This window comes from Procambarus clarkii, chromosome 40 (assembly GCF_040958095.1).
Source record: "Procambarus clarkii isolate CNS0578487 chromosome 40, FALCON_Pclarkii_2.0, whole genome shotgun sequence".
Taxonomy (NCBI): Eukaryota; Metazoa; Arthropoda; class Malacostraca; order Decapoda; family Cambaridae; genus Procambarus; species Procambarus clarkii.
In genome coordinates this window covers 11000034-11013857 of record NC_091189.1, presented here as the reverse complement: position 1 = coordinate 11013857, position 13824 = coordinate 11000034, and the positions used below count along the sequence as shown (strand labels likewise).

Here is a 13824-nt window from a genome sequence, read left to right as displayed (position 1 = left end):
CCCCACCTCCCCCCACTTGTTTGTTGCTCTGCCAGCATCCACATTCCACTACCACGTCCCCAACTACACGGCCCACAAGTGGCCACACGGCCCACAAGTGGCCACACGGCCCACAAGTGGCCACACGGCCTACGGGCTGTACAGTAGCATGGTTAGCCAAGCAGGTTTGGGTGTAGCAGTAGTGTGTCTACACCCAACACTTGATCATCAATACTAACTGTCTCAGCCATACACACAGTTTAGTAAGGCTGAGTGAGGGAAAACTGTCACGTTCACACAACTTCGCTTCGCCACGAAATATTCTGGAATTGTGACTACTGTTATTAACACTAGTTGGTCCCCAGCGGGGTCTGGGATGACGGCTACAGTTAACAACACAACTACTCACGTCCGAATGGGAAACAAACACCGAAAAAAATCACCTTGTTAAAGGAAAGTCTTAGGGATAAGGCAATTAATAAATATATCCAAGATTAGATAAAGTATGAAAGGTAACGAAACTATGAGGTGGAAGCTCTAAGACAGTGTGACCATTTAGCTTGTAAAATATGAGTCAAAAGTTATCTTGAGAAAGGTCTCATATACTCACCCATTCATGCAGCCTATTATTATTATTAATTAATATTATTTCTAACCACTTTAGTGCCTACCTAACACAACATGTCGACCTTGGGGGACGGGTTCATCCCTACATGTAAGTAGTCTGCCTTGGTTGCAACCATCACCCCCCCCCCATCCACCACCACCACCACGCCACGCACCCACCACCATGCCATCCACCACCACACCCACCAACCACCACCACCACACCCACCCACCAACCACCACCACCACATCCACCCACCAACCACCCCCACGCCACCCACCAACCAACCACCACACCCACCAACCACCACCACCAACCACCACCACCACACCCACCCACCAACCACCACCACACCCACCCACCAACCACCACCACACACACCCACCAACCACTACCACACCCACCCACCAACCACCACCACACACACCACCACACCCACCCACCACCACCACACCCACCCACCAACCACCACCACACCCACCCACCAACCACCACCACACCCACCCACCAGCCACCACCACACCAACCACCACCACCACACCCACCCACCACCCACCAACCACCACCACCAACCACCACCACCAACCACACCCACCCACCAGCCATCACCACACCCACCCACCACCACCAACCACCACCACACCCACCCACCACCACCAACCACCACCACACCAACCACCACCACCAACATGACAGATACACTTGACCTTGGCTGCAGACAGGTTCCCGGTGGCGAGGAGCGGGGGACCGAGACTCCCCGCAGTGAACACTGACGAGTGTTAACACATACCTAACCATTATAAATTAATATAAATTCCAGGACACTCATGATACAGGACACGGAGCCTTCACACACACAAGTCTAACGGTGTCCACAGTCCAAGTCAACGAATGGGAACAAAATCCAATGCTGTTCGCCTATGTCCACATCAAATCCCCCCAAATATTACCAAGCAAAAACAATACTTACAAAAACCCGGTGTTCTTGGAGTCGTCGTCACGCCCTAGGGACCCGCGCCGCCGGGGCAGCGTCTGTGCCTCCAGCAGGCAAGGTTCGCCAGGCGTTGGGTTGATGATGGGCGCCGACAGCGAGCCCCCACCACCTGGAGAGTCTCCTCGACTGGCCTTCTTCGCCAGCCTCAGCGACAGAGACTTCTTAAACTTTTGGAACATGCCTTCTGCAAGCATAACGGAAAAGTCTTCCTTTAATTAATTACACGGGGACAGACTGAAGTATGAGAGCAAGATGAGCTTGCGTAAGATAACGGCTCTTAGTGTGTAATTTCACTAGGATCAACAATGATATTCCTAATGAACACCCTTGTCTTGAGAGAGAGAGAGAGAGAGAGAGAGAGAGAGAGAGAGAGAGAGAGAGAGAGAGAGAGAGAGAGAGAGAGAGAGAGAGAGAGAGAGAGAGAGAGAGGGAGGAAGGAGAGAGGAAGGGAGAGAGAGAGAGAGAGAGAGAGAGAGAGAGAGAGAGAGAGAGAGAGAGAGAGAGAGAGAGAGAGAGAGAGAGAGAGAGAGAGAGAGAGAGAGAGAGAGAGAGAGGGGTGGGGGGAGAAGGAAATTACTACCATCAGTAAGACTGTAGCCCTGAAGTGGGTCATATCATGTTGGGAGAGGAAAAGAATTTATAGAAATCTGCAACGGATTTTGCGATCGTCACGATCTGTGTGTGTGTGTGTGTGTGTGTGTGTGTGTGTGTGTGTGTGTGTGTGTGTGTGTGTGTGTGTGTGTGTGTGTGTGTGTGTGGGTGGACGCGCGCGCGAGTGCGTACGTGTGCTTGTGTCCTCTTCTATTCTCCCTCTCTATTTCTTCTCCCTCCCTTTCTCAGACCAGTGGGTTCAACCACTTAGACTGGACGGTAGAGCGACGGTCTCTCTTCATGCAGGTCGGCGTTCAATCCCCGCCCGTCCAAGCGGTTGGGAACCATTCCTTTCCCTCCGTCCCATCCCAAATCTTTATCCTGACCCCTTCCAAGTGCTATATAGTCGTAATGGCTTGGCGATTTCCCCAGATAGTTCCTTCAGACCAGTGGCAATCGAACCGAGGCCTGTATTTGTGATCTTAAATACGGACAAACAATCTCTAGACTAAAGGACTAAAAAAAAAACCCGGGGAAACAAGATTCCGAACGGTTTGTGAAAGATCATCGATAATACAAAACTCATTTTAATCAATTACCCCCCCCTCATCCGAACATTAGTAATGGTCGAGCCTACGTCAGACACTCTTATTCTTGACTCTAAATGTCGCAGTCGCGTAAAACCAAGAAATACAATCTTGTGAACCACAAAAGATTTACAGTAAACTGTGGCGTGGGGGGGATGTCCCGGGCCTGTGGTAGCACTCAAGATTTCAATCCTTACTCTGACGTTATTGTGGAAGTTTCGAGATTAACAGGAAATAAGTGAGAATTCAGTTCGAGGAAATTTCTGCGGGCCCCCCTAAGCCTCTGACTGGCCCAGTGAGAGTTGTTTACGGCCGTCTTACACAGGCGGTGGATGTGTGTGTGTGTGTGTGTGTGTACTCACCTATATACTCACCTATATGTGCTTGCAGGATCGAGCATTGGCTCTTGGATCCCGCCTTTCTAGCTATCGGTTGTTTACAGCAATGACTCCTGTCCCATTTCCCTATCATACCTAGTTTTAAAAGTATGAATAGTATTTGCTTCCACAACCTGTTCCCCAAGTGCATTCCATTTTTCTACTACTCTCACGCTAAAAGAAAACTTCCTAACATCTCTGTGACTCATCTGAGTTTCCAGTTTCCACCCATGTCCCCTCGTTCTGTTATTATTACGTGTGAACATTTCATCTATTTCCACTTTGTCAATTCCCCTGAGTATTTTATATGTCCCTATCATATCTCCTCTCTCCCTTCTTTTCTCTAGTGTCGTAAGGTTCAGTTCCTTCAGCCGCTCTTCATATCCCATCCCTCGTAGCTCTGGGACAAGCCTCGTCGCAAACCTCTGAACCTTCTCCAGTTTCTTTATGTGTTTCTTCAGGTGGGGGCTCCATGATGGCGCGGCATACTCTAAGACGGGTCTCACGTAGGCAGTGTAAAGCGCCCTAAAAGCTTCCTCATTTAGGTTTCTGAATGAAGTTCTAATTTTCGCCAGTGTAGAGTACGCTGCTGTCGTTATCCTATTTATATGTGCCTCAGGAGTTAGATTAGGTGTCACATCCACTCCCAGGTCTCTTTCTCGAATCGTTACAGGTAGGCTGTTCCCCTTCATTGTGTACTGTCCCTTTGGTCTCCTGTCACCTGATCCCATTTCCATAACTTTACATTTACTGGTGTTAAACTCCAGTAGCCATTTCCCTGACCATCTCTGCAGCCTGTTTAAGTCCTCTTGGAGGATCCTACAATCCTCGTCTGTCACAACTCTTCTCATTAATTTTGCGTCATCTGCAAACATTGACATGTATGATTCCACTCCTGTAAACATATCATTTACGTAAATTAGAAAGAGGATTGGTCCCAGCACCGATCCTTGAGGTACTCCACTTGTTACTGTTCGCCAGTCCGACTTTTCGCCCCTTACCATTACCCTCTGGCTCCTTCCTGTTAGGTAGTTCTTCACCCATACTAGGGCCTTTCCGCTTACTCCTGCCTGCCTCTCAAGTTTGTATAGCAGTCTCATGTGCGGTACCGTATCAAAGGCCTTTTGGCAGTCAAGAAATATGCAGTCTGCCCAGCCTTCTCTGTCCTGCCTTATCCTTGTTACTTTATCATAGAATTCTAAAAGGTTTGTTAGGCATGATTTCCCTGTCCAGAACCCATGTTGGTGCTTGTTTACAAACCCAATGCTCTCCAGGTGCTCAACAAGTCTTAGCCTAATTATTCTTTCAAGTATTTTGCAGGGGATGCTTGTCAGTGATACGGGTCTGTAGTTAAGTGCCTCCTCCCTATCACCCTTTTTGAAAATCGGTACGACATTTGCCTCCTTCCAGCAACTGGGCAATTCTCCCGACATAAGTGACTCATTAAAGATCATTGCCAGAGGCACGCTGAGAGCCTGCGCTGCCTCTTTGAGTATCCACGGTGATACTTTGTCTGGTCCAACAGCTTTATTTGCATCCAGTGTTGTCAACTGTTTCATTACATCCTCTGCTGTCACCTCAATATCCGATAGTCTTTCATCTTGGGTAATCTCTTCTAACAATGGGAGCTGCTCAGGCTCGGTTGTGAACACTCCATGGAATTTTGCATTCAGTACCTCGCAGATTTCCTTGTCGCTTTCTGTATATGCCCCTTCTGTTTTCCTCAGTCTTGTCACTTGGTCATTTACCGACATCTTCCTTCTTATATGGCTATGTAGTAATTTTGGTTGCTTTTTCGCTTTGACTGCAATATCGTTCTCATAATTTCTTTCCGACACTCGTCTTATGTTAATGTAATCATTCCTAGCTCTGTTACATCTAATCCTGTTGTCCTCTGTCCTTTGTCTTCTGTACTTCCTCCACTCCCTCCTGCTTCTCACCTTTGCTTCCTGACACTGTCTATTAAACCATGGGTTATTATATTCCCTCCTGCTTTTTTCCTTTATTGTTGGAATAAATCTATCTTCAGCCTCCTTGCATTTCAATATGACTTGGTTCATCATACCTTGCACTGTTTTTCCTCTAAGTTCTTCCTCCCACTGCACTTCTCCCAGGTAGTCCCTTATCCTTCTGTAGTCCCCTTTTCTGTAATCAAGTCTCCTTTCCCGGACCTCTTGTCCTTTGGTCACAATTTTAAGCTCCATCATGTAGTCAAAGACTAGGACACAATGGTCACTAGCTCCTAGTGGTATTTCATGTTCCAACTGCTCGATGTCTTCTACATTCTGAGTGATAATGAGATCTAATAGGCTGGGCGTATCCCCTCCTCTTTCCCTAGTATCTTCTTTCACATGCTGTGTTAGGAAATTCCTGTCAATAACGTCTACCAGCTTCGCTCCCCAGGTCTCCTCCCCGCCATGGGGATTCCTCGTTTCCCAATTTATCTCTCCGTGATTTAGGTCCCCCATGACCAGCAGCTTCGCTCTCATTCTATGCGCTAAAGTTGCTGCCCTCTGCAGTTCATCCATACATGTCTTGTTGCTGTCCTCGTACTCCTGCCTGGGCCTTCTACTGTTTGGTGGGGGATTGTAGAGTATCAAGATTACAATCTTCTTCCCATCCACTGTCAGAGTTCCATGTATGAAGCTTGTGCTTTCATTGGTACCCGGATTTTCCAGCTCATCAAACTTCCATTTCCGCTTTATTAGTAGTGCCACTCCTCCTCCCTGTCTCTGTGTCCTTTCTTTTCTTATCACCTGGTACCCCTCTGGAAAGATTGCATCCGAGATCATGCCATTTATTTTAGTTTCCACTATTGCCACTATGTCTGGGTCTGCCTCACTAACTCTTTCTTTTATCTCTTCTGCTTTATTGGCTACCCCATCAGCATTGGTGTACCAAACCTTGAGACTCTTCTTGGAAACTCGGGTGTCAGAGTTCCCCCTTTCACCAGGGGTCTGGGGGGAACTGGGGGGTGTCTGGGGGGCAAGTGGGGGCTGTGGGGGTGGGTGTGTGTGTGTGTGTGTGTGTGTGTGTGTGTGTGTGTGTGTGTGTGTGTGTGTGTGTGTGTGTGTGTGTGTGTGTGTGTGTGACTCTTATGTGCTGGCTTCAGTAAGGTTACGTCCGACGTGTTTAACATCTTTATCTGCGTCGTTAAATCTCAAGAAGGTGATCTGGTTTGGGTTGGTGTTGTGATGACCAAACGTGGCTGGGCTGAGGATCTATTGTGGCAACACTTAACAAGTGACCAAGATTTATAGTTATATTTTTACAGAATCGTAGCATACTTTGTTTATTACAAGACTAGGACGAAGGGGTGACAGACTCTAGGTTTATATTGTTGAATTTATGCTGTATGTGCTTCTCAATCCTAAAAACAATATTAAAATATTTACAATCTGGACACCAGATGGTGTTGTTAAAAGGAAGGTTTAGAAAATGGCTGAAAACAATGAAGTATAAACGTGTTCAAATCTGTAAAACAACAGAATATAATGTTGAAAAAAAAACAATAGTAACTACTGGATTTACAAACAAATTTGCGCGATTTTTTTTTAGCTAATCGAATTTGTGAAGCGTGAAAGACAAATCTACTAATTATGACATGAATTATTACCAAACAAAAATGAACCGCTGAAAGGACTTGTTTCACACCATTGTGGAAGACACTCGCTGCTTCCCTAATCCCACGTTTACCTGTCAATGGCACAGTTGGCAGCGTGTGGCACTGCTAATCTTCCACTGAAGTTCCGAGGCCGCAGTACAGTTTCAATATTAGCTTTCGTACACATTCTTCCCAGCATCTCTTGACGTAATAAACTTGGGTAAATGCAGTCATCTTAATGAAAATAGATCGTAAGCTAACTATATGAGTGCAAGCGAGCAAGATCAACTCATAACTAGCTCTTGATCTATACCCGGTAATCCCTCATAACAAACACAACAGCACCACAACGCTGTGTGTGTGTGTGTGTGTGTGTGTGTGTGTGTGTGTGTGTGTGTGTGTGTGTGTGTGTGTACTCACCTAGTTGTGTTTGCGGGGGTTGAGCTTTGGCTCTTTGGTCCCGCCTCTCAACCGTCAATCAACAGGTGTACAGATTCATGAGCCTATCGGGCTCTGTCATATCTACACTTGAAACTGTGTATGGAGTCAGCCTCCACCACATCACTTCCTAATGCATTCCATTTGTCAACCACTCTGACACTAAAAAAGTTCTTTCTAATATCTCTGTGGCTCATTTGGGCACTCAGTTTCCACCTGTGTCCCCTTGTGCGTGTTCCCCTTGTGTTAAATAGACTGTCTTTATCTACCCTATCAATCCCCTTCAGAATCTTGAATGTGGTGATCATGTCCCCCCTAACTCTTCTGTCTTCCAGCGAAGTGAGGTTTAATTCCCGTAGTCTCTCCTCGTAGCTCATACCTCTCAGCTCGGGTACTAGTCTGGTGGCAAACCTTTGAACCTTTTCCAGTTTAGTCTTATCCTTGACTAGATATGGACTCCATGCTGGGGCTGCATACTCCAGGATTGGCCTGACATATGTGGTATACAAAGTTCTGAATGATTCTTTACACAAGTTTCTGAATGCCGTTCGTATGTTGGCCAGCCTGGCATATGCCGCTGATGTTATCCGCTTGATATGTGCTGCAGGAGACAGGTCTGGCGTGATATCAACCCCCAAGTCTTTTTCCTTCTCTGACTCCTGAAGAATTTCCTCTCCCAGATGATACCTTGTATCTGGCCTCCTGCTCCCTACACCTATCTTCATTACATTACATTTGGTTGGGTTAAACTCTAACAACCATTTGTTCGACCATTCCTTCAGCTTGTCTAGGTCTTCTTGAAGCCTCAAACAGTCCTCTTCTGTTTTAATCCTTCTCATAATTTTAGCATCGTCCGCAAACATTGAGAGAAATGAATCGATGTGTGTGTGTGTGTGTGTGTGTGTGTGTGTGTGTGTGTGTGTGTGTGTGTGTGTGTGTGTGTGTGTGTGTGTGTGCCTACGCTTGTTAATTAAACAAAAAAGTCTTAATTAATGCTGAAGTACTGACCAGAGGAAGTCTGCATGGCGGAGGGCAAGCCTGGGAGCGACCTGGGGCCCTCCACACCTGACTCCACACCTGACACACATCTCTCCTCCCCTGACGTCATCGACAGCCTGCACACTGATTGGCTCAGCTTAGCGGCCTCTCGTTCGCTGTACACGTGTGACCAAGGCCTGGAAGGAAGGAATATATAAGACACGAATTTGAAACAAATAACAATAACAGTGACGGAAACGAACAACAATGGCTGTGGCATCGGCTTAGCCATTCAGTGGTTGTGAGTTTGACGCCTGAAAAAAAACCCAGGTGGCGTTGTGATCTATGTTCGCTACGATTAACGCAATGTTCTTGACATATCTATATGTGACAGTGTCAGACCACGGAGGAAGAATTAAAACAGGAATTACCTTAAGTACTTTCGTATATTAATACATCTTCAGAAGGAATGAATGAATCAATTAAATCAATTCTTCCTCCTTGGTCTGACACTGTCACATTTTTCATCGCGTGTTAATTTTCGTGGTTTACACACATATCTATATAACTGAAAACTCACACCCCAGAAGTGAGTCGAACCCATACTCCCAGAAGCAACGCAACTGGTATGTACAAGACGCCTTAATCCAATTGACCATCACGACCGGACAAAATGAGGTGATAGCCTAAGCTATTTGAACCACCCCACCGCCGGCACTCGGATAGTAATCTTGGGCATAGCATTTTACCAAATCACCTCATTCTTTGGGGCACACGTGAGGAACACAAATGCGAACAAGCCTGAATGGTCCCCAGGACAATATGCAACTGAAAACTCACACCCCAGAAGTGACTCGAACCCATACTCCCAGAAGCAACGCAACTGGTATGTACAAGACGCCTTAATCCACTTGACCATCACGACCGGACAAAATGAGGTGATAGCCTAAGCTATTTGAACCACCCCACCGCCGGCACTCGGATAGTAATCTTGGGCATAGCATTTTACCAAATCACCTCATTCTTTGGGGCACACGTGAGGAACACAAATGCGAACAAGCCTGAATGGTCCCCAGGACAATATGCAACTGAAAACTCACACCCCAGAAGTAACTCGAACCCATACTCCCAGAAGCAACGCAACTGGTATGTACAAGACGCCTTAATCCACTTGACCATCGTGACTGGTTCGAGTCACTTCTGGGGTGTGAGTTTTCAGTTGCATATTGTCCTGGGGACCATTCAGGCTTGTTCGCACATATCTATATATATATAATCATATGATTGACTGATGACGATTAAGCCACCCAAGAGGTGGCACGGGCATGAATAGCCCGTAAAAAATCATATGCACTTACTGCTGTTATATCTACCATGTAAAAATTGAATAAACAGAAAACTTGTATTCCATGTGTTTATGCTGTAAACTTAACGTCCTGTTGCAGTTTTTGCTGCTCTAATTCTCGTGTAATAATTGTAATCTTATTTATATTCCTCTACTTTGATTCACTGTTGCTTTTTATCTCATTTAGTTTAAAGTCTTTCAGTTTTTCTCCGTATTATGCCAGCGACTCTGCGTATTATGCCCAGTAGCTTTGGGCATTTGACTTGCCCTACCCATGATCCATACAATCTTATATCTTATGTATGTATGCATATACTTTTGCTTAAATACAATTATTATTATTATTATTATTATAGGACAGCACAGGATACGATCGGCTAAGATAGATTGGGTTTAGTTTAATCTAAGTTAAATTAGGTTTTATCCCCCCCCCCGACCCGGTCGGCCGAGCGGACAGCACGCTGGACTTGTGATCCTGTGGTCTTGGGTTCGATCCCAGGCAGAGTTTCTTTCACCCTATGCCCCTGTTACCTAGCAGTAAAATAGGTACCTGGGTGTTAGTCAGCTGTCACGGGCTGCTTCCTGGGGGTGGAGGCCTGGTCGAGGACCGGGCCGCGGGGACACTAAAAAGCCCCGAAATCATCTCAAGATAACCTCAAGATAACCCCCCTCCCTCACAATAGAAAACGAGCTTTCCTACATATAAATATCAGCAGTGGACGAAGCCTTTAACATAAGAATTACTCCATTTGGTAGCCCTATATTTAAGTAATTATGAAATGAATGCACAGAGCCATTATTGCTAAATATAATAAACCAATACTTTAACTGGCCTGTTATTCAGTAGTCAAGGGTCTCGTTCAATGGCGATCTGTTTAACGCTGCACAAACCCAACGTTTTCTTTCTCGTGTTTTAAGAAAACGTGCAGTGGTCCTCGGGTCGGTTCGGACAATTTTAGTACATACATTTAGTGACGTTGTCAACACTCCATTTACGGGTTATTCATGCCCGTGCCACCTCTTGGGAGACTTAATCTTCATCAATCAATCGTCAATGCTCGTGAGGACGAGTTGAATTAACGGAGTTTAATTTAAAATTAATTCCCTAATGCGACGTTTGATAACATTGTTTTCTAATAATAATACTAAATTATATCTCAAATACGTACTCACTCCACACATTCACATTTACAAAACCCTGATCTTAAATGCAAACCCTGTTTTGAAACTCTTCCTGGACAGATGTAATAGAACACATAATCACCACACCAGAAATAAATATCTCTTTGATATCCCCCAGATTCAAACTGTGTAAACACTCTAATGCAAATATAGGGACCTGGTCTATGAAACTCCCTCCCAAATAAATTGAAAAGCTCTCGATCTTTTGCCTTATTCAAAAATAAAATAAAAAAAAGTACAGTAAACTCGTACTGTATCTAATGCTTCCTAATCCCCCCAATATATGTACCTAAGCCATACAACTCAGCATTGTAATCATTGCTATCATCATTATTATAAACAATGATGATAGCAAATATTGTTATATTTATTTTGCTGCATTATACCTTGAAATAATCCTAAAATTCTGCTCAAATATACCTGCTGATAACCCTCACATTTTACTTTAATGTACCTACTAATCTTTGTCAAATAGTCTTACAATGTACCTGTTAAAAAAAAATCAATTTTGCTAGAAATCACTTACCTGCTTATCTGCTAGATTAAGGACCTGCCCAAAACGCTATGCGTGTTAGTGGCTTAACAAGAATGTAAAAAGATCAATGCTATGTACTCTCATGAACCCAATGTACCTTCTTGTATATATATATATATATATATATATATATATATATATATATATATATATATATATATATATATATATATATATATATATATATTATATATATATAACATACACCTGAAACATAAAAGGGAGAAAGGGAAAGGGTGTATGAAAGGAAGGAATATTCGCAGGTATACACTGTAAATTATGCCCCTAAATCAACAACACTATATTATACTAGGCCACAAATATACAAAGGTATATCGTGGTTTATCTATGTGGAATAAACGGTGGTTCTATTCTAAACAATTATAAGTTTGTTTTATCGAAGTTAATCCTTCACGAATGAGAACTAACGTTTTCTACAAACATCCTCTAGTACTAAAGAAAACGGAAATTCTATTGCGAAGGGTAAACTAAACCATTACTCTATGCTCTAAATTATTAATAAAAACAAAACTACATATTTATTTCCTAATATTTTCATTTTAAGATACAAGAAAACATTTGACAATGAGGAATAAAGTCTCACCTTCTTATGTCCCACTCTGAGTGGCTGAGTGAAGCCCTCCTGAAGACGGGCGAGCTGGAGGCTTTGTCCCTCCTGGTGGTGCGGGAGACGCCGCCCCGACCTCTCCACCACACACCATCCTGCAACACATACACTCTTCACAACCAGAAATACAACAGTCCACAACTAGAAATACAACCATCCACAATTAGAAATACAATACACACACAGAAATCACAATTGCGTGATATGTCAAATGAACAAATCCACCAGGGCCGTGACGAGGATTCGAACCTACGCAAGCGATGTTCCCAGATGCGCCTTAGTCAACTGTACAAATACAACCATTCACAACCAGGGGCCAGATTCACGAAGCAGTTACGCAAGCACTTACGATCCTGTACATCTTTTCTCAATCTTTGGCGGCTTTGTTTACAATTATTAAACAGTTAATGAGCTCCGAAGCACCAGGAGGCTGTTTATAACAATAACAGCAGTTGATTGGGAAGTTTTCATGCTTGTAAACTGTTTAATAAATATAACCAAAGCCGCCAAAGAGTGAGGAAAGATGTACACGTTCGTAAGTACTTGCGTAACTGCTTCGTGAATCTGGCCCCTGGAGTACACGTTAAGAGGCGGGACCAAAGAGCCAAAACTCAACCTCCGCAAGCGCAAGTAGGTGAGTACACTTTGGGGAGCCTGGTGGCTGAGTAGACAGCGCTCGCCACTCGTAATCCTAGGGACCGGGGGATCGATCCCCGGCGATGGCGGAAACAAGTGGGCAGCGTTTCTTTCACCCTGATGCACCTGTTCACCTAGCAGTAAATAGGTACCTGGGAGCTAGACAACTGTTACGGCCTGCTTCCTGGGTGTGTGTATTCACCTAGTTGTGCTTGCGGGGGTTGAGCTCTACTCTTTCGGCCCGCCTCTCAACTGTCAATCAACTGTTACTAACTACTAACTTTTTTCCTACACACACACACACACACACACACACACACACACACACACACACACACACACACACACACACACACACACGGAATGCATTAGGAAGTAATGTGGTGGAGGCTGACTCCATACAGTTTCAAGTGTAGATATGATAAAGCCCAATAGGCTCAGGAACCTGTAAACCTGTTGATTGACGGTTGAGAGGCGGGACCAAAGAGCCAGAGCTCAACCCCCGCAGGCACAACTAGGTGAGTACAACTAGGTGAGTACACACACACACACTGGAAGCATTCCGTAACAGCTGTTTAACTTCCAGGTACCTACTTACTGCTAGATAACAAGGGCATCAGGGTGAATGAAACTGCCAGTTTTGTTTCTGCCATCACCGGGGATCGAACCCGGACCCTAGGATTACAAGTCCAGAGTGCGCGCGTGTATATATATATTCACCTAGTTGTGTTTGCGGAAGTTGAGCTCTGCTCTTTCGGCCCGCCTCTCAACTGTCAATCAATCAACTGTTACTAACTACTATTTTTTTCACCCCCACACACACCCAGGAAGCAGCCCGTAACAGCTGTCTAACTCCCAGGTACCTATTTGCTGCTAGGTAACAGGGGAATCAGGGTGAAAGAAACTGACCATTGTTTCTCGCCGGCGCCGGGAATCAAACCCGGGCCACAGGATTACGTGTCCTACGTGCTATCCACACAGCCAACGGCGCCCCTAACACGCCCCCTGTGAGTGTGCATGCGTGTGCGTGTGTGTATACTCACCTAGTTGTACTCCCCCTACTTGTGCTTCCGGGGGTTGAGCTCTGGCTCTTTGGTGTGTGTGTGTGTGTGTGTGTGTGTGTGTGTGTGTGTGTGTGTGTGTGTGTGTGTGTGTGAGTGTGTGTGTGTGTGTGTGTGTGTGTGTGTGTGTGTGTGTGTGTGTGTGTGTGTGTGTGAGTGTGTGTGTGTGTGTGTGTGTGTGTGTGTGTGTGTGTGTGTGTGTGTGTGTGTGTGTGTGTGTGTGTGTGTGAGTGTTAAAAAAACCCAAGTTGATTGACAGTTGAGAGGCGGGCCGAAAGAGCC

At 45.1% G+C, this 13824-nt stretch overlaps 1 protein-coding gene across 3 annotated transcripts in view; it reads right to left on the bottom strand.

Annotated features, from left to right (window-relative positions):
• Positions 1-13824, bottom strand: part of LOC123752802 (spermatogenesis-associated protein 13) — a 294193-nt gene that overhangs the window by 175614 nt on the left and 104755 nt on the right. For all 3 annotated transcript variants that reach the window (XM_069338675.1, XM_069338674.1, XM_069338676.1), the window contains 3 exons: positions 11822-11940; positions 8186-8352; positions 1557-1764 (listed from right to left, as the gene is read on the bottom strand). In XM_069338675.1, coding sequence (XP_069194776.1) covers positions 1557-1764; positions 8186-8352; positions 11822-11940 — 494 coding nt within the window. The remainder of the gene's footprint in view (positions 1-1556; positions 1765-8185; positions 8353-11821; positions 11941-13824) is intronic.